This window comes from Sphaerodactylus townsendi, linkage group LG10, assembly GCF_021028975.2.
Source record: "Sphaerodactylus townsendi isolate TG3544 linkage group LG10, MPM_Stown_v2.3, whole genome shotgun sequence".
Taxonomy (NCBI): Eukaryota; Metazoa; Chordata; class Lepidosauria; order Squamata; family Sphaerodactylidae; genus Sphaerodactylus; species Sphaerodactylus townsendi.
In genome coordinates this window covers 32,912,068-32,936,501 of record NC_059434.1, presented here as the reverse complement: position 1 = coordinate 32,936,501, position 24,434 = coordinate 32,912,068, and the positions used below count along the sequence as shown (strand labels likewise).

Genomic DNA, 24,434 nt, shown 5'->3' with positions numbered 1-24,434 from the left:
TAGCAGTTTAAATTGGATCCAGAGTTTCTGCTTGCATCTGGCCCACACAGTGGGCTAACTGAAATCCTAATTACAGCTACTCAATGGTCATTTCATCTTGTCAGTATTACATTTGAGGTAGAGGTCAGAAACAACCTGAAGCCCACTGGTGATTTTCTCAATGAGATGGAAGAAGATTGGCTTATCTGGCTCTTTGAAGCCATCGATGAGATCATCCCCAATGCCCTCTTCACTCTCCTATTAATTCAGCCATTTGGAAAAAGGAGAGCTGTGACTGATGAAACAGGAACTAAGATGATCTGAGCAAGTTTGGCAGCAAACTCATGACAAAGTCACAAGAATACCTTTTAGAATGCTTTCACAGCTGGATTCAACTGGTTGTGGTGGGTTTTCCAGGCTGTCTGGCCGTGGTCTGGTGGATCTTGTTCCTAACATTTCACCTGCATCTGTGGTGATAGCCAGTTTTTACATGGAACATTTTGAGAAACAAGCCCTCAAAACAGCACCCTGGAAACCCGCAACTTGGTTCTGATTTGTGGATGACACTTTTACAATTTGGAGCCATGGTGAGGAGGAATTGCTGAATTTTCTGGACCACCTTAACAGCATCCACCCAAACATCCAATTTACCATGGAAGCTGAAAAAGAAGAAAAACTCAGAGCTGAGAGAGGCCGGATGGAGGGACCGAGCGCCGCCTCCTCTGCTGCCCGAGAGAGACCAGGCCTGCCGAGCCAACATGGGTGACCAGCAGCTGGATTGTGCCTTGGATTTGATGAGGCACCTGCCTCCCCAGCAGATTGAGAAGAACCTCAGTGATCTGATCGATTTGGTCCCAAGTCTCTGTGAAGATCTTCTGTCTTCAGTTGACCAGCCTTTAAAGATTGCTCTTGACAAGGTGGTGGGGAAGGACTACCTCCTGTGCGATTACAACAGAGATGGAGACTCATACAGGTCACCCTGGAGTACCAAATACAACCCCCCTCTGGAAGACGGTGCCATGCCGTCCACTCGCCTACGCAAGCTGGAGATGGAAGCAAACAATGCCTTTGACTAGGACAGAGACTTGTATTTTGAAGGAGGCGTTTCCTCTGTCTACCTCTGGGATCTGGATCATGGATTTGCAGGCGTGATCCTAATCAAGAAAGCTGGCGACGGATCAAAGAAGATCAAGGGTTGCTCTGCCATGTCCTGGCAACTACTAATGCAGTAGTTAACTAGAGGCCCCTTGGCTGTCTTCTGGTCCGATACTGGACTATTTCAGTCTGCACTTCAAGGCTGATGTGGACAGGACGCTAGCAGCTGTGAAACCTAGTACCTGCTCCCTAGACCCATGCCCATAGTGTCTAGTGAAAGCTGGTGCTGATGAGCAGGCATGGAGCGAGGGGAAACTGCTCCCAGGGTGTGCACGCACCCTGCGCCCCTGCCGCGGTGCCACCTGCCCCCGCCCTGGAACACCCCCACCATGCCCCCACCATGCTCCCTCCATGGCTTAGCTGCAGCTCCTCTGCGGCTTCGCCTGGGGTGTCGCACCTCCCATTCCCATGGGCGCTACGCTACTGCTGATGAGGTGTGGCAAACTCTGTGGGAAATTATTAATCTCTCCCCTCAATTGGGAGCTTTCCTGGAGAGGCTAAAGGAGGAAGGAGTGGTATGTCTGCTCTCTGTATCTCTGGATCCTTCAGATTCAACCAACTACTGCCCAGTTTCAAATTTATTGTTTCTGGTAAGGTAGTTGAGAGAGTAGTGGTAGAGTAGATGCAGGTGTCCTTCAATTATACATCTGCATTGGACTCATTCCAGTCCAGCTTCTGGCCTGGCCATGAGATGGAGACCATGCTGGTTGCCATCACATACAAGTTTCATCACCAGCTAGAATGAGGTGGGTCTGTGCCGCTATTACTTCTAGCTCTAATAGCAGTTTTTGACATGGTCAATCGTGACCTACTGCCTCTCTGTCCCTGGAGTTTGTGGTTCAGTTCTACTGGGATTAACCCTGTTTCTCCAGGATTGGAACAGCGAATAACAGTTGGAAAGAGAGAATGAAAATAGTCCCAAAGGTGCCCTCTGCTTTGCAGAGTGCTCCAAGGGGCAATCCTGTCTCCAATATTTAACATCTGTATGTGACCCCTGGCACAGCTGGTTGGGTTGCCATCAGTATGCTGGGTTGCCATCAATATGCTGTCCCAGTTTTTTTTCTGTTGATGAAAAGCCAGCAGGCCACTGCCCTTACATCTTGGCTGAATGCTGTGGTGGGGATGGTTTTAAAAAGAGCAGATTCAAACTAAATCCATTGTAGATGGAGGTCCTGTGACTGGGACAAGGGGGACTTGAGGGAGAGCTTCAGCTGCCTAAATTAGATGGAGTGACCTCAGCACCTTCTCCCTCTGTCAAAAGCATGGGTGTGATCCTGGAGTCCTCCCTTTCTATGGATGCCCAGTTCATGCATGTGGATAAAACAGCCTTTTCCCATCTATTCCAGGCCAGGTCTCTTACCTGTTCCACTCAGATCTTGCCACAGTGATCCATGCAATGGTCACCTCCAGATTGGATTACTGTAACTCACTACCCTGAGACTGCTCCAGAAACTGCAAACGTTCAGAATGCAGTGGCGAGAGTTCTTACCAGGATGCCAATGAGAGCACAAATTCATTCTGTGTTGTGTCATGTGCACTGGTTACCAGTTGAATTCCAGATCAGTTTCAATGTTTTAGCACTAACCTTTAAGGCCATGAGTAGTCTGGAACCTTCAGATCTGTGGGACTGCATCACCCTATATTTCCCCTAGAGGGCAATTCATTCTTTTGGCTTTAATCTTCTGGTAGTCCCTGGCTCCAAAAGATCCTCAACCACAGCCAGGCCATTTTTTTGCCCTGGCTTTAGCTTGGTGGAACTCTCTATCAGCTAACACTAGGGCTCTGTGGGGCCTCTGTAGGACCTGTAAAACAGAGATGTTCCACCAAGTTTTGGTTGAGGCAGCAACATCTTGCTCCATCTTGCTGGCCTCCCAATCTACCTGTCCTTTCCTCCCTTTATTGTTTATGGAGCGTGGGAGAGAAGACAAAATTTTAGACTAATTTGGGGCTGGAAATGGTCCCAAATGCAATAAATTGTTACCACCATCTTTAGAAGTTTTAGAGTAGAAGACTGATTTTTTTATTGTTTTAGCTGTTTGCTATGTTTTATGGAAATCTTTTTTGCATTTTACTATGTATGTGAGGTGCCCTGGGCCTGGATCTGGCTGGGAAAGGGTTGGATAGCAAGCCCAATAAATAAACAAAAATATATTGCTGTTGTTGCTGTCATGTTTGAAGGCATGGCGCTACACAATTAGGGATAATCATTTTCATGCAATATTTACTCATTTAGGGTTGAGACTGATAATTGGGTCCAAAGGACATGCATAATTGGAGACATCCTTGTTACTACAAAGTTTTCAAAACAGAACCATGGGATGGAATTGTAGAATAGCAGTTTCTGTGACACTGATATAACCAGTAAAGGAAATCTGAGTTTTAAAATTAGCTTCTCCAGCTCTTCTGAAGCCAGTTGGCACATTTATAGAACAAAATGTATTTGGATTATAGCCTTACACTGAAATCAACAGCTAGCATACTTACTGTGGATTGTGCCATAATGAACTGAGAAAACATTTGTATGAAAGATCCCAAAGTAGGTTGGGATCTAACCATTCAATGGAAGGTCAACTGGATGTTCATGTGTAGCTACAGTCTCATTGTAGTGAATAAGAAAACTCTTCCACCAAGATAATTAGATGTGTGAGTCTGAGCTCTTAGATAAAACCACTAGATCAGGATACTAGTTTTAGGACCTAAAAGGCTAATATCAGCTATTAAACTGCAATCTTTTGTAAATTACACTCCTGGTACTGTTATGTGTGATGTACATTAGAGTCTGACTCTGACACAGGATATGTTAAACCTTCCCTGAACATGAAAGATGAACCACAGTATATATTAAATGTTTCCTCTTCGTTCTAAAAAAAAATTAAAAAATATTTTTCTGTGCATGTGTTTTTTGCCTACCACTGAAGTCCTTGATGCCAAATAAACATTTCAGATGAATTAGCAGTGCAAAATGAATAGTGATGATTATTGCAGCATGTGGGTCAATGGTTTGAAGTCCTTAAACTCATGAACATTGACTTTCCTGCATGACATTTTCATATGATGTTAAAATATATGCTCATCGCCTACACTTTGTACATTGGTTTCAGGAGATTCTGTTGATACTTCAGTCTTAAGAAGTGTATGTGGCTGTAGTGGCTTATTCTGTGGTAGAGATGGTAGGTGGCAATGATCTCTATTTCACAATGTTTGTTTTCAAGAGAGCCAGCATGGTGTAGTCAGTGCTAAAAAGCAAGTAAACTCTAATCTGGTTTGATTCCCCACTCCTCCACATGAGCAGCAGACTCCTATCTAGTGAATTAGAGTTGTTTCTCCACTCTTACATTTCTTCTGGGTGACCTTTGGGCTAGTCACAGTCCTTCAGAACACTTTTGGCCCCACCTACCTCACAAGGTGCCTGTAGTGAAGAGAGGAAGGGAAAGGAGTTTGTAAGCTGCCCTGAGTCTCCTTAAAGGATAGAAAAAGGGGTATAAATCCAAACTCTTCTTCAGAATGTTGTCTGCTGTATGCATGCCTCTGCCTTGAATTTGCTCTAAACTGTGTGTGACAAGATCTCAGAAGATATCTGTTCCACTTCTAAATTTACTTCACCGTGCATCTACTTAGCATGAACATACTTAGGATGTCCCTGTACTTACTGCTGCCAAACATGAAGTTAGGATCTCTGGGACAAAAAGGAAACAGTGGTTTTGATTTCATTATTTTAGTTTCAGAGAGTAGCTGTGAATCCACTAGCACTTTAGAGACTAACAAGATTTGCAAGGGGTAGACTTACAAGAGTCAAAATTCCTTTCATCAGATGTGGCATTATATCCCGTTAAAGTCCTTCCCCTCTCCAAGCTTTGCCCTCCTCAGGCTCCACCCACAAAATCTCCAGATATTTCATAACCCGGAGATGGCAAACCTAAGTATATGTGCCACACATTCAAAGTTGGTTGAAAAATAATATTTTAGACCCTCTCTCTTTCTTTGCAACTGCAGACAAAACATGGTTTCATTCTCTGACTGAGAAAATACACGACTTTGGTTTTGTATGCCTCCACTTCAAGTCACGGTAATACAAAATATATGCATAAAACAAACATAAAGGCAATAAATTTCTCAGTGATCTTTTGTGAATATATGTCAACTCTCTCCTGTGAAGTGAACTTATACATTTCCAAGAAGTGAAAGCTAAGTACGCTAGAGCTATACTTTCCCAGCAGGTTTCAGTTTCTGAAGGAAGGTTGTTAACTTTGGGTTGGGAAATTCTTGGAAATCTGGAAGTATCGCCTGAGGAGGGCAGAGTTTGGGGAAGGATTATACCTCAGCTGATTATAATGCCATATAGTGCACCTTCCAAAGCAGAAGATAAAACATGAAGAAACATTTCTGAGGCAAGCTGATTACTATCAAACAGAAATTTCTGTAGTGCACTTATATCTCTGAACAACTTGATATAGGTCAAAGGAAAGGCAAAAGATGTTATTGGCATTTCATTTTTTGTATGAGTAAATGTTTTGTATTCTTTTGCAACAAGCACGCCATTCTAGCATTCTAGCATTTGAAGTGAGGAAATGATTCCCGAGCTTGGACTTTTTTTCCACAACTGAAGAAAGATTATGCCATAAAGAACATGAGATTTCCATGTACTGTGGACTATAAAAGAACATATCATTCAATATATAAATTTAACATCCTTACATTAATTTGTGATTAAATCAATTACTTTCACATTTTTGTTAGATACTTTGCATTGAGGGCGTTAAAATACCCCTCAGTCTGAAAAAAAACATACTTTGAAATATTACACATGTAATGCCTTAAAACATCTCTTCGACGAAGCTAATGGTTTTAATCATATTCTCTTTGGTCATCTTATAAAACCTTGTGACTCTAGGAGAGATCCACAAAGCATTACGTTATCAGCATGAAACAGTTCCAGGTAATCAATAAATATATATTCTTTCTGTGGCCTACAATGTAAGGAGCATGATTTCTCAAAAGTACACTTAAAAGGACTACTCATGCTGTTTCTATTGATCCCCCCCCCCCTTTGTACAAGTCACAGTGTGCATTTTCTGTCCTATTACAATGACAAATTCTGGACTTACAAAGATGAACGTTGATTGTGAAGGCAAACTCCTAAACAGAAGGCAACATGTCCCAGAAGGAAATATTACTCAATTAATAACTCGTAGATATTAGAGTCAATTCAATAGAAATAATGCTAATATCACCTGTATTTGGTGGCAGCCATATACTAGCTGTAGAAATTATATTGTTCCTGCCAGGGATGTAAAACTGAAGAGAGTGAATGAAGTTTAATGCAGCTGTAGCAAAGATAATAGAAGTTAACCTCCCATGCTACAGCTTCATTATTCTCTGCGACAGCATCATCAGAATTTAGCTTCCTTAATACAATGCAGCACAGATAAACTCATGGTCGTCCAGATATTTCTCAGTAATTTGTGAAAAAGCTGTAGTATTTCATCGGTTTGGATCTTGAACATCTCAAGAGATTTTTTTGTTGAATTTTATACTAGTAATGTTTAAATAAAATTATTGATAGAGTTTATAGGATGGAAGGTTACAATTCAAGAAAACATTTTTGCTGTGATGTTGAAGACAGTTTGTGATGAACCTTAAGAGACATTCAGGGATGTCTGTCCTTAAATAGCAACCCTAGATTTTCTTGGTGGTTTCCCATCCAATTACTAATAACAGTTGATCTTGCTTATCCTCTGAGATCTGACAAAATTGGGCTAGCCTGGGCTAGCCGTGTCAGGGTAATGAACACCTACTTTGGAGTAAATACTATTGTAAATATTATTCAACTCAGTGGATCTACTGTTTGAGAAAATCTATGTAAGATTAGTTTTGTAAGCCTCATTACGGGAAGATGCTTTCTTTTCAAGACAAACTGTCCGTACCTACAATTCCTTGCAATAGCCAGTGGATAGTATAGTTGTAGTGTGCTATGATGGGTGGAATATTATGGAACTCTTTTTATAAAGAAATGGGATCCTACAGTGTAATTTGCAACCTGCTGTGCGAGCCGCCTACACTTTTCAGCAGTTGGTTCTGTGTCTGTAATTTATTGCTCTAGAAACCATTATAATAACACAAGAAATGCCTCAGCAAGTGTGGAGGGAAGAACGTATCACAGTCAGACTGTAATGACTATTTAGACTATTTAAACTCACTCAGCTTGTTCTACATTAGAAAAACAAGCCCTGTTAAATTACTTATTTTATACATTTTATTTGGCATTCTGGCTTCATTGTAGTTGAGATTAAACACCTTATTACACATTTCACGATAGAAGCTTATGAAAATAATTGCTCAGAAATTACTGTGTTAAATGTAAGAACAGTTGGGTAGATATTTGATTTTTACCTTGTAGATCTCTGCTGAGCAGACATACAAGCTTTATGGGAAGCAAATGTCTGACAGACTGAATAAAGAACAGAAAAAAAATCCCCAAGCCTTTCTGCACTGGGATATCCAAATAGTTATCTAACATAAGTGGGCATTTCAATTCTATTAATATAAAATGGTACAAGTATGCATACATGTAAACCTATCTATTGAACTGCTTAAGAGCACTTCCAGAAAAGGTAGATCTCTGTGTAGAATGGACTGGGACTAGGGTTAAAGTGACAGAATGCTCGCGGTTCTGCCAACGTGAGTTACTTTTGCCTCCAAAGGAGAGGGGCACAATATTTGCTGAGTTCCCCCATTCTTCTGTAGAACAAAACAGTATGCAAGTGACCAAGTGGTCTGAAGTGGAAAGAAAACCATCTGGTTTTGGCTCTTGCTGCTCCTTCAAGCATCAGGGGAAGCTGGGGGCAGAAGATTGCCTCCTGTGGTAGCAATCCCGGCCCCTCCAGCTCCATGGTGTTTTTCCTGTATTGAGCTCTGACAGGTAGGAGGGAAAGAAATGGTACAGATAATTTAACAGTCCTCAGTTCCCCTGTTGTTGGTGAGAGATAATGGCTGTTTTTGCGTGGCACAATTATACCGGGTTGCAATCAGTATCTTACAATCCGGGTCTATTTTATCCCGGTTTCTCCCCTCACATGGCTGCCCATTTCCATGAAGTAATTGAGTGAAGACTGGGAGGAAATGCTCCAGTTGGTTTTGCACGAGCTCAAGTGTATCCACGCATGTGCAATCATCCCCGGTGTCCGGCGTTCTGAGTGGCTGTTGTTTTGGGGTGGCAGCTTGAATGAAAGTCTCCACCCTGCCTTTTTAATTTGAATTGCTGGTGCCCTGCTCTGCAGTTTTTGAGTAGGAGCATGTTTTGTGAGCCAGAAGATTCTCTTTTGAATTTGTTAAACATGGATCCAGATCCAGAGGTGGTGCAGCTCCTGGGTGCAGCTCCTTATGCACAGTGACCTCACTGCATATGCCCACTACCAGGAAGAGATAGCCAGGGCATATCTTCAGTCTGCTGCGCTGAGGAGACATTGCATGTGCTCATGGTTTTCCCTGGCGACTGCCCCCCAGCGCCCTCGCTACTAGGTTTATCCGCACAGGGACAGGTAGCACAGCTGTGTCATGGCTTGTTGGGACAATGAAAAATGGCTGAGAAACTTCTGCATGACCAGCAAGGACATAGGTAAGGGGCGATTCTCAGGTTCAACCCCCCCCCATTACATGTCTAAAGCTCCGCCCCATTTGTGGTTTTTTTGATATTTTTAGTGTTTTTTCAGTTTTTGGCCTGTAGAGGGCACAGTTTTTATGCCAGCAGCACCACAATTTCAGGAATTTGTTGGGAGACTCTCCTAATGATACCACCCAGGTTTGGTGAAGTTTGGTTCAGGGGGTCTAAAGTTATGGACTGCCAAAGGGGGTGCCCCATCCCCCATTGTTTCCAATGGGAACTAATAGAAGATGGGGGCTATACCTTTCAGGGTCCATAACTTTTGACCTCCTGAACCAAACTTCACCAAACCTCGGTGGTATCATCAGGAGAGTCTCCTAAAGATACCCTGAAAGTTTGGTGCTGCTAGCTTAACAATTGCATTCCTGACAGCAGGCACCTCCCAAATTTCTCCAGATTCTCCTTTTAAATCCATCCCCTGCATGGATTTAAAGAAAGATCTGAGGTCCCCAGTTAAAACAACATTGAATGTGAGGCTGTTTCAGGGTGAGGGAGAATCAGAGGGAGCTGCAGGCCAGCCAGGCCCTCCCTGAGGCACTTACCCTGGCATAGTGCAGCCCTATTGCCCTCCCCTGGCAGTGGAGATGGCATAATGTCAACTCCTTCCCAGCCTTTGCCAGTGTTGTGCCTGTGGGCTGCAATCAGGACTTAAGTCATCCTTTTGACTGGTGTAAATCCATTGCAAACCATTGAAACTTCTCAGTGGCCAGGAGACTATAGTAGTTTGCGAGCCTCTCCCAGCCACCGGGAAGCCTCTTTGGGAGTAGCAGGGCAGCTCCAAATTGGTGCTGCAGCCTGCTGCCTTCACTGAGCATGGGGCTGCCCATGAAGTAGAATCATAGCCTGTGATTTATTCCCTCATTAAAGGTAGTATGACAAAATTAATGACTTCCACTATCTGTCAAAGAGTTTGTAAGATTTTTTAAGAACAATGAAACACACACAAAAAAACTATTTAGCTGAGAGAAGTTGGATATGTAATGGGCCCCATAGCTGTATAACACTATTTCATCACTCAAGAAATTGTATCTTCCCTGTCCTGGCTGGATGGCAGAAACTTGTAGGACTAGAATGGGGAGGGGGGTGGAATCAACTTTTCAAGGTGCAACAGAAGTAAGGCTCCTTTTAACAAAAAGTTTCATTTCATAATTAATCTAAAACACAGTCTGTTCTTGTTATCAGTAAGCTGCTGCATAAGAGAAGTAATGCTCAGGTTATTACAGAAAATAACATTTTAAATCCCTATTGCGAGATATCTTCACTCCATAATTTTATCACCCCACTCAATTATAATGCTGATTAAAATTATAACCAGTTTTCTGACCCTACAGCTACCCTAGTTATTTTAGAGGTAGTTTTTATATAATTTAAATACATTTTGGAAACTCGCAAGATTTATTCATGAATGTTGATAAAAGCATAATTGATTTCAAAGCTAAACTATCATTTCCTCTTTAAGTCATTTGTTCTTCTCCACAGTACACAAGCATTGGAGCTACTCTGTATTAAATTGATAGTTTGCCTTTGCTTGGCCTCCTGTAACATGGTAGGTTTGCTTTGTTTTCTGATGTTTTTCACTATTCTATTTCTGCTGGCTTAGTCAGCTTTTCTCTGTATTTTTCCATCTCTGTTCTTTATCCAGTATAAATCCCAGTCCAAACAAAACTGATGTAATTTCACTAGTAGAATTCTTAAGGTTATGGCTCCCACACATTAGGATTTCCTCATCTACCATTTTTCTTTTATGTTCTTGTCATTTGCAGATTCGGTCCTAATGATTGTTCTTTCCTTTTCAGGAACAAACTCATTTATAGTCCTAAATGTTCCTCACTGTCAGCTTACCTGTTTGTCTCTTCTACTTCTGTTCTTCATTCCCAGAACTCCTTTCTGTCATATCTTTTCATGCTTCTTGCTTGTCACTGTGTCTCCCTAAGCTGCTTCTGAATTTCATTATCTCCTGTACACTTTCTTCCATGAATGTAGCCACTTCTTTTGTTTTGTAGAATGCCCTCTCCTTGAAATATTTCTCTTTTGCGGAGCATACTCATTATTACTTTGTGGCTAGGAATTCAGCCTTCTGTATAGATATACTGACCAGCCTCCAAAGTGCTACTAGAGTCATTCTCAGTAGCATTTGTTCATGACTGTACAACAAACATTCATGTTTTTTCACAAACTACCTATGAAACTCATGGTTTCAGAGCACGTTTGCTTAGGGTTGCCAAATGCCAGTTCTCCCAAAATTACTACTCTCCAGGCTATACAGATAGGAAAATGGCAGTTTCAGGAGGCAAATACTATAGTTTAGGATAGGTTTTAGCTAAAATTCCTCTCCAATTCCCCTTCCAAGGTACTGCCCCCAAAACTCTAGGAATTTCCCATGTAACAATTGGCAAGCCTAGATTTGCTCGGTAGACACAGGTGGTAGTTATTCAGGGATCACCAGAGCTTCTTCAATATGTAGAATAAAGAAGCATTGTTATTTGAATATATACCAGAATCTTCATACATTGTTCCTTGGATTCGTCTCTCTTTGTAGCCCACTGTGCATTGCTGTCATCATGTCCAAACTGTATTTTGGTAATAGTTCCACATCCTGCAATTTGTTCATCAGTGGGACTATTACTGAATAAATGGTTTCATCCCCAGATGTTTGAAGTATTGCAAAAGGAGCTCAAATTCTTAATTTAAACTACAGTTAAATGATTCTAACCACTATACAACACAGGCTTATGTGGAGTTTCTGGGTAAGTAATGCAAATCACATGAAATAAAATCACCTGGTTGTTTCTACCAGTTCTGACTCCTGGTAGTTTCTACCAATCCTTCCTCAAAACTAATCACTGGCAGCATGGACATAGGTAAGGGCGGGTTCTCGTGTTTGAAAAAAAAAACCCCATTCATGTCCGAAGCTCCGCCCCTCCGTTTGTGGGTTCTAAAAACATTTTAGTGCTTTTTTGGTTTTTGGCCCACAGGGGGCGCATTGTTTGGGTTAGCAGCACCAAACTTTCAGGGATTGTTTGGGGGACTCTCCTGATGATACTACCTGGGTTTGGTGAGCTTTGGTTCAGGGGGTCCAAAGTTATGGACTCCCAAAGGGGGTGCCCCATCCCCCATTGTTTCCAATGGGAGCTAATAGGAGATGGGGGATACACCTTTGAGGGTCCATAGCTTTTGACCCCCTGAACCAAACTTCACCAAACCTGGGATGTACTATCAGGAGAGTCTCTTATTGATACCACCCAGGTTTTGTGAAGTTTGGTCCAGGGAGTCCAAAGCTATGGACTCCCAAAGGGGGTGCCCCATCCCCCATTGTTTCCAATGGGAGCTAATACAAGATTGGGGCTACACCCTTGAGGGTCCATACCTTTTGACCCCCTGAACCAAACTTCACCAAACCTGGGTGGTATCATTAGGAGAGACTCCTAAAGATACCTTGAAAGTTTGGTGCTTCTAGCTTAACAATTGCACCCCTGACAGCAGGCACCCCCCAAATTTCCCCAGATTCTCCTTTTAAATCCACCCCCTTCGGCTTGGATTTAAAGGGAGAATCTGAGGTCCTCAGTTTGAAAGAAGAAGAAGAGTTTGGATTTATATTCCCCCTTTCTCTCCTGTAGGAGACTAAAAGGGACTTACAATCTCCTTGCCCTTGCTCCCCCACAACAAACACCCTGTGAGGTGGGTGGGGCTGAGAGAGCTCCGAAAAGCTGTGACTAGCCCAAGGTCACCCAGCTGGCATGTGTGGGAGTGCCCAGGCTAATCTGAATTCCCCAGATAAGCCTCCACAGCTCAAGTGGCAGAGCAGGGAATCAAACCCGGTTCCTCCAGATTAGAATGCACCTGCTCTTAACCACTATGCCACATTGAAAGTGATGCTGTTTCAGGTGGGGGATAATCCACCCCAAAACAGCATCACTTTCAAAGTTGTTTAACGTAGGGCCCCGGGTTCTCCCTTTAAGGTGGATTTAAAAGGAGAATTTGGGCTCTCTAGTTTAAACACCACTGAAAGTGATGCTGTTTGAGGGTGGATTCCAGCATCACGGTGGCTGCCCCGGGGGGGGGGGCGCAAAATTTAGATTTTGCACCTGGCTCCATTTTCCCTCTATGCCTCTGCCCAGAGGGGAGGGGCAGGGCAGGGCAGGGCAGGGCAGGGGAGTCTGCCATCCCCGACCTTGGAGAGCTGCTTTTATAATCGCTAGGCTAGGGACGGGGCTTGGGGAGGCGTGGCCATGCCCTAGGGGTGGGGCAGGGTGTGGCCCCACCCCCGAACCCCCCCTAAAAATCTATATCTATGTCCCTGACTGGCAGTGCTCATGTGGCAGTATTTTACCTGTATCTCCATGTAGACATTTTTTTCGCTTATATGCTTGAATGGTTTACTCAGGGCATTCTTTAACAGAGACTTCCAATTAGCACATCTTCCAACTATTCTAACTTAAGATACTGTAATGTCAGAAAATGGATATTTACAAACAGTTTATCCTTTCAATAATTTACAGTCAGCCTTTCTTGCTGTGCATGTACAATTTACAGTACAGTAGCACAAAATTATCCAATAACCTTGCCCTTTCTCTCAGTATGCTTCATATTGCCTGAAATAGAAATAAAATAATCCTTAGCATGGCTAATATCTTAAGTTATTTATGTATATAGTCACATTTCTAGCCATCCCCTCCAAAAGCTTTTGAGAAGACTTAAAACACAATGATAAAATATCAGCAATTAAAATCCCATTACCCTTCTTCCTTCAAATCAAGAATCTAGACCTAAATCCATAACAGGAACTGAAAAAAAGAACAAATTGTGTATATTAAAGTTTGCTTTAGCAGCAATATTTGTTTGCAGAACTGTAGCCTTTGGTGGCAGTCATTTCCTTACATTCTGAGTAAATCCATGAACTTTTCCCTTACATCAAAGTACATTTCCAACTGGGCATTAAAATCTACTTAAACTACAGTACCTCATGCTTGGTGTGGGCCCCACCTCCACCGTATCTATCAATTGACATTAACTTCTCCCACTGAGCTTATCTGCTCTGTAAATGCATAATGAATCTGTGAAATATGACACTTGAACATTCAGCTTTTTTCTTCTGACAGTTCTTTCTTTTAGTCTTTATAACTACAAAAAAAAAAAAGTTAGAATGATAAAGCTCAAAAAGATCATAAAATAATCCGGTGAAAACTGTACCTTAGTGTATCTTAGGCCATTTATCCACTAACCCCAGGATTTGTGTTCTTTTGTTGCAAAGTTTTTTTCACCTGGGGTGTCTGGGATCAATTACTCACTCCACTTTTCCCACTTTTCTCCCCATATCTGTGGTGGGATTTCAATTACTCTCTAGAGAGAATTCAGCTTTTGATGCCTGGGATTCTGCCTTCCCTGTCATGTCATTCATAAGGGCAGTTTTTGTTTAAAAAAATTGCATGCAGTTCAACTAACATATCAACATGGCACTGAAACAACACTCTCAGGGCCCATGCAAACAGAGATCCAAGTCCTTACATGTCAGCTGTTTCTTTGGAAAGGGGGATTTTGGTTATCAAATCTTCTACCTTCCCCTATCCTGTTTGTATTCTGTGGCATCCTCCCCTCCTTGACAGGCTAGTTTATAATCCTTGCAAAGCCAGGATCCAGCCTTATAAACGAGGGGGAGAGGGTGTTATTGATGAATCTGGAGAGATCAGAAAAAGAACACACCAATGGCTATAGAAGGCTCAGACTCAAGATTTGTGATTGCATGTTTGCTCGCATAGATGCAGTGGTAGCAGCAACCAAAGGAAAATGCTGGGCGGAAAATGACAGAACCAGGAGCAGAACGGGTGAAGAGTGGAAGAAGAAATGGAAGAGTGGAAGAAGAATGTCCTGTTCTATGGGAGAGGGAAAAGTGGAAAGGAGAGGGGAAATGAACCAGGGGCAGGTATGGCGTACTCATTCAAGTTTAGATTCCCAGAGAATCAGAAGAAAAAAATCAGCATTTGCCTGCATTGGGAAAATCCATTCTTTCATTCACCAGAATTGAATCAGCCCTGCAATAGTTGTGTAAATGAAGATCAAACTTGAACAATGTTGCAAATCTGTTGCAAAATTGAAAATAGAAATAGAAAACTGATGGTAAATCACACTACGAAGCAAACTGGTGCGCTGGAACCAGTAAGTGCACAAAAGGTCAATATGTAGGATGTGAGAGCAATCTGGCTGCGACATCTGTCACCCCATTGATCGCCAGAGTTGATTTGGCTGATCTGGCTAGCTAGGTGGATGTCCCCTACCTCCCTCACAATTCCATGTGCATTCCTCTCAAAGCTACACTCTCATTGGAAGAGGATGACCATCCCAAATAGAAGAATTGTACAGTTCTTCAGTCAAGGGTATACAAAAAGTCATATATAGATGCCTCTGCATCTAAAGGTCTTTGATCTAGCAAGGTGTGTGGTTTTTTTTACCAGAGAAATATTTTAATAGGAAAGAGATGTGGAAAGTCTAGTTCTGCCTCACACATGCTCAAAAGCCTGCAGAATCAAAAAAGATAGATGGACCATCTCCTGATGTGTGCTGATGTGCGGAGACTCGCTTCCAAATGACCACAAACACAACTTTCATTGGAATGAACTTTGGCCGCAGCCCATTTTATTAAACCCAACATAGGAAGCTGAGCAAGCATAAGGGGCACATCCTAGCCACTGGGCAGCACCCATGCTGAATCAAGTCCTCGGGTAGCAAGCGTGTCAAACCCACCTTCGGGTCGAAAGCGTGCTGAACTCGGCACCGTCCCCAATCCCTATTGGGGAATTGAGACAGAAAGTTACTAGGTGCCACATGAGTGTGTGTCCATTCCGTGACACCTCCTCCTGCCAGGGTTAGAGGGCTCCCTAGTATCGCCTCTGTGGCTAGCCTTATCAAACCCGCCCCAACCCCAGACCTCTTATTGAGGCCCCCAGCTGCGGAGAGGTCTGGCACGCAAGCTCGGCCTCCCCAGAAAAAATGTGCTCCTATGCCCCAAACCATCAAGGCTGCGATGACAAACAAATTAACAATCAACAATAAATTCATCCAATCCAACCCATAACACAGGGAGGGAGGGTGGGTCTGCTTGCTCTGATGGCCTTGAAAGTGGCCGGAGCCAGCCAAGCGCTGCCTTATATAGGAGCACCCGGGCTCCCCTTTCACGTGACGGGCCCCTTTCATGTGACCACCATCCTGGCATGGCCACACCCCTTCATCTCTCTCCTTCTCCCGCTGCAATAGCAGCCCCAAGTAAGTCCAGGGCTGCATTTTCCTTTTATTTCTGCTACAACTTATCTCCATCTTTGCTAAAAGCTATAGTTCTTGCACTGATTCTGGTAAATTGGGCATGATTCTCATTCTTATCTGTGTCAATGAATATATTGCTGCCTGAGGGAAGTAGCTAATACCCTCTTGCTATTGAAAGAACTTTTAATACAACAAACATTTGTGTGTGGAATAAAACATTTATTAACAAAATTGGTTCAAGGTAAACAAGAGCGTAAGGCGCAGCATGGGGGTCTGATCTTATGGTATGTGTACTGGGCAGTCAAAAATTGCTGAACTTTGGGCAACATCCCTCACTTTTCTTTTTTCCCACAAACAGGGGTTGTTTAAAAGCATCCTCTACTCACACCCAAATCTGAAAATCCTAGGACTATCCTAGATTATGTAATTACAATTCTTCTATGTTTTAAGGGACACTATGTAGTATTGATAGAAAGTCACATGGACTAGAGGGGTTGCACTGTAACTTCAAAAATTCAATATATTACAAGGATGGTATGTTCTAATGGAACACCTTAATGTTCTGTGTAGTTTTCTTGTTGATGCTGTGGCTGCAACAGGGCTTCCATATGCCTGCTCAACCCTTAGTTCCTCTGTTCTGGTTTCCCCAGTAGACAGTTTGCCCCATGCCAGCTTTTAAATTACAAATTAAATATTGATTTAATGTAACAATCTATGTATCACTTTTGGTGTATTACCAGGTTTCTTCTTTTAAGTAAATTTTTGTGCCCTTTTATTATGGAGTTATAAGGGAAATGCATATCCTTTCAATAAAAAGAGTTAGACACTCAAAAATTAAAGTTGGGAATTCACAGAAAATAATACAGAAATTGTTATAACATATTTATATAACAATATTCAATTGTCAATAAATCAAAAAGTTTCCCTGTTGTTAGGGGCCTCCAGAAAGATGGGCAGGGGCAATTACTGTATATGGGTGAGATTGAGAAAATACAAGCTTTCTTCCCTACATGGCAACTATCGAGGGTTTCGTGTGATCTTTCCCAAAACTTCATCACAAAGCAGGTCTGGAAAAGATCTGAGAAAACCCAGGAAACCTTCAGGAGGTACTTAAATGCATCATAATGTTGTGGAGCAAGCAGGAGGAAACTCACATTCCTTTACTTCATTTGGAAACAGGGGGGTAAAAAACATCATGAATTAAATAAATAAATCACTCCTCAATATTAGGTTTGCAAAATGGAGCTTCTAGTTCAGGGGTCTGCAACTTGCAGCTCTCCGGATTCCTGGACTACAATTCCCAATTGGCCATGCTGGCAGGCCTTGTAGTTCTAGTTGTATAGCTGTTCTTTGAAAATCTTCAATATTTCTAGAGAAGACTGCATTGCTTTGACAGAACACCTTGGTTGGTTTGATGTATGCAAAATACATGATAAATTACTTTCATTAAGTGGCCCCCAGGGACATATAGGGGGCTGGGTTGTTGCCATCTGCTGTTAATGTTTTATGTTGTATTTATGCTGTTTATGCTTTTATGATTGTTGTGCTTTTGTACCATTTTATATTATTATTGTTCACTGCCCTGAGCCCTGTGGGTTATAAATCGAAAATAAATTAAAGAATGTTGGGTATGGAACCATATTAATCAACAAGAGGGAAAAAACCATAGAAAACTAATCTAGCCATTCTAAAAATAAAGACTATTTGCTAAAGCATTTCTGTAAATCACATATCTACTTCTCATTAAAAGAAACGGTTCACCATTTTTACAGATGGATAATCATCATTATGGTGGGGTGGCACAATGGTGTGAGGCTACAGGTCAGTTTCTATCCTTGTCACAATGTTTTCCTATAAAAACCAAAATTTAATTTTGGAAATTTGCATTTCATTTTGCCCTTCCTAGCAAAGGTAAGTAAACATATTTAAAAATTAATGGATATTTTAACACAGGTCATTTAGCTTCTGACTGACAAGTAGCAAAGAGAAATGGAAGGACCATGAAAAAAATGATTGATTTCAGTTCTGAAAGTTAGATGGCATCTTTTTTCAGACAATATTTATGTCTAAAAAGAAAGTGGATGGATTGGTTTCAGCTGAATTAATGATGCACTGCTATGTATGGTGTTATCCAGGTCTAATACTGGATGTGTCAGATGGTCCATGTGAACAATATTAAAGAAGTTATAGTGGCTATACAGTTAGTAAAGGGCTTAAATTAAAATACACACTTTGCAATTTCTTGCCCGACAATTCACAAAGGACCAAAAATTCAAACCCACTTCTATGCAAAGTTAGGCAAAATACTACATGGAACCAGACTATTACTGGCATAGCCAGGACTTCGCTGTGATGAAATGAGCATGTGTAGGTTTTGAGAACAACTGCTTGAAGTAAAACTGTGGCGATCAAATGAGAATGAGCTAGAATGTCATAATATTCCCATAGGTTAAAAATCTGAAATATAATTTAAATAAGCTTGAGTATTTATACAGTCATTTTTAATTGAATTTAACAAAATCTATATAGTCATTTTTATATAGTCATTTTAATTGAATTTAACAAAATTAATAACCATTAAACAGTACAGTGGGGATCATGTGCCATCAAGTTGCTTCCTCTGAATTAATGACCTCAAAAACATACTATTATTAACGGCCTATGCAAAGTTAGGCAAAATACTACATGGAACCAGACTATTACTGGCATAGCCAGGACTTTGCTGTGATGAAATGAGCATGCGTAGGTTCTGAGAACAACTGCTTGAAGTAAAACTGTGGAGATCAAATGAGAATGGGCTAGAATGTCACAATATTCCCATAGGTTAAAATCTGAAATATAATTTAAATAAGCTTGAGTATTTATATAGTCATTTTTGATTGAATTTAACAAAATTTACCGGTATATAGTCATTTTATATAGTCATTTTTAATTGAATTTAACAAAATTAATAACCATTAAACAGTACAGAGGGGATCATGTGCCATCAAGTTGCTTCCTCTGAATTAATGACCTCAAAAACATACTATTATTAACAGCCTTGCTAAGGTATTACAAACTGAAGGTTGTGGTTTCCTTTATTGGAACAATCTCCATCAAGCCTTTAACTCCAGAGACAGCAAAAGCTTCTGGCGCATAATTAATTCAAGTGCCGGCGAGCCCTATACAGCCATCAGTTCTCAGATTTCAGTGGAAGCATGGAGGACACATTTTACAGCCATTTTCTGCAATCCAGAACTTTTGGATACTCCATGTGCAACTGGAGCAGCAAAGCATTTACCTGAATGGCCTCCTGTCAGCTGCGACGAGGTGATCACCCTTATATCTGACCTAAAACAAGGGAAAGCGCCAGGCCCTGATGGCCTGCCACCTGAACTCTTTAGAAGATTCCCGGAGTTCTGGGCCCCTATTTTGGCTACCCTGTTTACCAAAATTAACAACAGTGGCTGTATCCCTAAGCATTGGACTGAAGCTATCATTGTACCTCTACATAAAAAAGGCGATCCATCAAATCCATCTAACTATCGCCCCATAAGCTTGCTTTCAGTGGCTAGTAAGCTTTACGCAAGGTACCTTATGATCACGTCTCACTGCCTGGAGCCTCTTCAGTGCTAGGCCCGGAACAGATAGGATATGCCACAGGTGAGAATCCACCCTTGACCATTGTCTGGTTTTAAACCATTTTGGCGGAAAAATATTGCCACCCCAAGGGTGGGAAACTCGCTAGCGGCTTTCCTAGATTTGAAATGCGCATTCGACTCTATCCCCAGGGAATCAGCTGTGGGAAAAATTGACTGTGTTGGGGAATAGACCAGAGATTACTGTTTCTTGATTAAGCCAGTTGTATTCCTCCAACTTCTACCTGTCCAGAGTTAGATTTGTGATCGATGCTTGGGCCGCCTAACTTCACCTATAGTTTCTAACAAAGGGGAGTCAAAGCAGGGGTTGTATTCTTGCTCCTCTCCCTGTTCAATCTTTATTTAAACGACCTTGCTCCTCATTTTATCTCAGACTGAAAGTCACGCACCCATTTTGGGACAAAGACCCACATGTGCACTTCTCTATGCAGGCGACACTGTGTTACTGTCTCGAGGTCCAAAGGGAATTGGGGCCCTGCAAAGGAACCTACTTCAAGCCTTTTCGCGACGATACTGCACAAACAGTTGCCCTGTCGATTAATTATAACAAATCCAAAGTGCTGATCTTTTCGAGATTCAAAAAAACTCAGCCGCGTGGAAAATAAGCGGTACATTGATTGAACAGGTCCATTTCATACACAGATGTTTAGGAATCACCTTCCATCATTCCTTAACCTGGACCTCTCGCTTATCCACCAGACTCTCAATACAAGTAAAGATCAAAGTGTTTGGCAATATCCAGATTTTTTTTTTTTTTCACACCAGAAGCGGTCAATTTTTTCCTGCGCAATGGAAGTTTTCGAAAGTTAAAACTACTGCCACAATTACTTTCACGGGCTCAATCTGGGAGCAAAAACCGCTGAAGAGAAATTAGAGAGTGTTCAATCTTTTGTTTCTTACCGTGCGTTTATTGGGTCTTCCAAAGCGCTTCAGTCCGCGTATCAAGTTCTTTGTTTAGAAACTTGAACCAAGACAATTTTTTTTCGGGTTTGGCTCTCTTTGTTTAAATACTGAAAGCCAGCCTTCATTATAGAGCCCTCGGGCAGTCTCACATATATTTTCTGTTAAGCTGACCACTTCCACTCCCACCTGGCACACCAAAATTATCAAGCAAATAAACAACATAGGTGTATCTTTTGACCAACTCCACTACTGATGGACGAAAGACATGGGCTTTCGGAGTTTTGAAGCGCGTACTCTTGACATTGAAGGGCAGCTTCTCACAGCTGGAGCCTGCAGAACTTGTTCTCCCACATTTTATGGCATTTCACCACCATTGCCGGGTTTTATGGCTAAATATATGAGTAATTTAATCAATCCACATCTCCGCAGATATTTTATGCTTGCTCGGCTAAATGTGTTACCGACTGCCCAAACAAGAGGCAGATATCATGGCATCCCACAGGAGAACAGGACTTGTTCCTGTGCAGCGGGCCTACCCGAAACAACTGAACACGTGCTCCTTCATTGCAAAGATTTGGCAGTCTATCGGTTGCTTTTTCTCGAGGCCATCTTGAAGAAATTTTCAGTGAGATCAGACAAGGAAATAGTTTCACACCTGCTTAGTGACCATCATCCCCACACTACTGAATCAGTTGCCAGGTTTTTAACAAAGGCACTTGGATCAAGAGTGAAACCTTTGTGTAAATTTTAGTCAATTGGTTTTAACATAATCTGTATTTTACCACTCTTTATATGCCATTAAAGGTTTTGTATTTGTTGTATTTGTTGTATTTGTTGTTTATTGATCAATCCATTTCGGGTTGGGTCTTCTAGTTTTTCTGCTGCCTTCAACATTTCCTACTATTATTGTCTTTTTCAGGGAATGTTCTCATAACATGACAAAATTACAATAGCCCCAGTTTAGTCATTTTAGCTTCTAAGGAGAACTCAGTATTGATTTGATCCAAAACCCAGTTGGGTTTTTTTTGACAGTGCATCTGTAAAACTCTTCTCCTATACCACATTTCAATTGAATCAACTTTCTTTCAGCTTTCTTCATCAACCACTTTTACTTCCATACATAGTAAAGGCAGTACCACAATATGAATTATCTTGATATTGGTCTCCATACACTTAGGGATCTTTTCTAGTTCCTTCATGGCTGCCCTTCCAAGGCTCAATCTCCTTGTGTCGGTACTTATATGTATAGAAATTGCATTTTGTTTTTATTAATGAAATTATGGGTTGCCCAAAGTAGCCATGCATTGTTTCTTGTTTTCTAAGTAATAATAATAGATGAAGCTGGAAAGATAGGTTTCTTAATTGTGGTGCTCTCCCTCCCCCTCCTGCGGTTGGGGCTGACAATCCAACCCACCGTCCCTTTCCGAGGTGTTGGTCTCCTCGTCAGTAGCTCCGATCTTTGGGGCTCTTAATGTAGTCAGCTGCCTGAACCACAGGGTGCCCACTGAGGATGGAGGGGAAGGCGCCTCTCCCTTCCGGCTACGGCTCACCCTACTCGCGTCTGGGGTTGGCAGCCCCTCCTATAGGGGATCTGCCGCCCCTTACTGGGTCAGCCTCCCTCCTCTCCTCTTCACACTTCCCTGGTCCTTCCTCGCTCTCTCTCTCTCTCCTTTCCTCTTTGTCTCTCTGTTCTCTCTCTTTTCTCTCTCTCTCACTCCTCCCTTTTCTCCTCACTCTCTCTCTCCCCTCTCTCTTCCACGGCTCCACATTCACTTTCTTCCACTTCTCCGTCCAGCCACCCCCCCGCTACGCTCTGCACCTTCCTTTCCAGGCTCCTCTGTTCCTCTCCCACCACTCCTTCCCCGACCGTCCCTGGCTCCCACAACCCCCTTCCATGTCCCATTGCTGCCAGCCTCGCTCTTCCGCCCTGCCTCACCTTTTCAAGCCTCGGCCGGGCTGCCTGAGCATGCCTCGCCTCGCTGTCACCCCGGCTGAGCCCGGCTGATGACTTGAGCAGCCGCAGCTGTGGATCCGGCTCCAGCTGCGCCTCTTCGCAGCTGTCTCCCGGCCGCTCCGGGCCCCTGCAGACATTTCTTTGGCGGGGCCGGCTGTTGCTGGGTCCCGCTGGCGTCTCGCCGCTGGCTCCGCCCCCTGGCCGGCCGAGTCCAGGGCGAGCCGACGCGGTGACCCCCGGACATTAATTTATGTATTTATTTTAATTTTATTTATTTATTTATCTATCTATTTATTTATTTATTTATTGCTAAATGGTTGACAAAATTCGAGACATGGATACTGAATAGACAAATTATTTGTGTATTATTTCAATTCTATACAAAAAATTAAAGATAATTTTTTTGACTCCCTCATATGCTAAGAAGTGGAAGTGAGAAATCAAATCTATTATTTTCAAGGGCAATTGGACATCTGTTTGGAAGATATATCCTCTTAAATCAGCTTCTACCAACATTAAAGAGCTAGATTATAAAATTATGAGGCAGTAGTATCTCAGATCTGTGCTGGAAAGATGTGACAACCCAGCTAATATTCAGCACTGTTGGTAGACATGCCAATATGTTCATTTTGGATCAAGATTTTGAGAGAGTTAGAATTAATTACACAGTACAAACTCCCTGGGAGGCCCAATTCACAGGGCTGTAACCAGGGACAGCACTGCTACAAACACCACCACACACGCTCCAGTGGGATTTCAGGCAATACAGGGAGACAGCAGCAAAGAGAAATTCCCCAGCCACCTGCAAAGTCCTCCATGAAAGACTGCAGTGTGCCAGGCTCCAAAGTCCAGGTTGAAGATGGCTAAAGTCAACTCCACCTCTGGGGAACACACACACATCAGCATATGCTCACACAAGCATAGCTCTGCAGTGGAACCCACTTCTGGGTTTCACTACTGCGAATCTGTGGGGCATCCAGACCCCAGCATTTGTGCCCTCTCCACAGTTCTCAAAAGCTTTTACCTTCCCCCCATCCCAGATTTGGCCATAATTGTAGAAAACACTGATACACAAAACCTTGTATCCTTAAAAGAAAACTGATTTTGACTCTAATCTAAGATACCTTCTACTGGGCAGTGGTATGAGAAAGCGTGAAACCTTTTAATTTTAGACAAGTGATTTTTACAACTGTAAAGTAGCAAATAAATTATCTTGCATTATACCCTTTCTCATGAAAAGATGGCAGGAGGATGTAAATCAAACCATCACATCTTTCTGTGTGTCGTCTACCCCCACCCCCAATTCTCTTTTAGATTAAAGAGCCTTATTTCTGCTCTGGCTTTATCAAAACTATGATTGTGTGTGCCATTGCACATTGATTTTTAAAAGAATGTTTATCTCTGGATGGCTTTTCCACAGTTGCACCCACCATTTTGTTTTCCACAGCAACACCAACCTACAAAATGATGGGTACAACTGTGAAAAAGTAAAAGTGTTACTAGAAGCTGTTCAGAGCCATAATGGCTTGTATTCATGTAGGTATGTTGTTTTAATTGTTGCCTGTGGCATAGAAATATCTTAGATAATTAAATGATTAAATAAATTAAATAGCTTGACATTTCTATCAAGTAGAATAGGAACCATTCTGCCTCTTTCCCTACATAACTTTGCACCCCATCCCCAGTTCAGACTTGGAGCAAGACCAGGCTTTCTTGGATCAAAAATGAAAGATTTGCCAAAAATGTTCTTCTGAAAGAAAGAACACATAGATATTCAGCAAATAAAATTTTCAAAAGAAGAAGCTTAGCACATTTCCCTGTCAGTCTTCAAAGATAGTGCAATCTGCTCTTATCCGAATAGCCACTGTCACTGAGTTGCAATTTACTTTAA

General features: G+C 42.1%; 1 protein-coding gene across 1 annotated transcript; it reads left to right on the top strand.

Annotated features, from left to right (window-relative positions):
• The first annotated feature begins 668 nt into the window (after positions 1-668).
• LOC125439723 (F-actin-capping protein subunit beta-like) lies at positions 669-1,173 on the top strand. The gene has a single exon (XM_048508859.1). It carries the CDS (start codon positions 738-740, stop codon positions 1,053-1,055), a length of 318 nt encoding a protein of 105 aa, XP_048364816.1. The 5' UTR covers positions 669-737; the 3' UTR covers positions 1,056-1,173.
• The last annotated feature ends 23,261 nt before the right edge of the window (positions 1,174-24,434 follow it).

Bases quoted from the DNA above. Each gene is read 5' to 3' on its own strand.
- LOC125439723 (XM_048508859.1), top strand. From the start codon at position 738: ATGGGTGACCAGCAGCTGGATTGTGCCTTGGATTTGATGAGGCACCTG.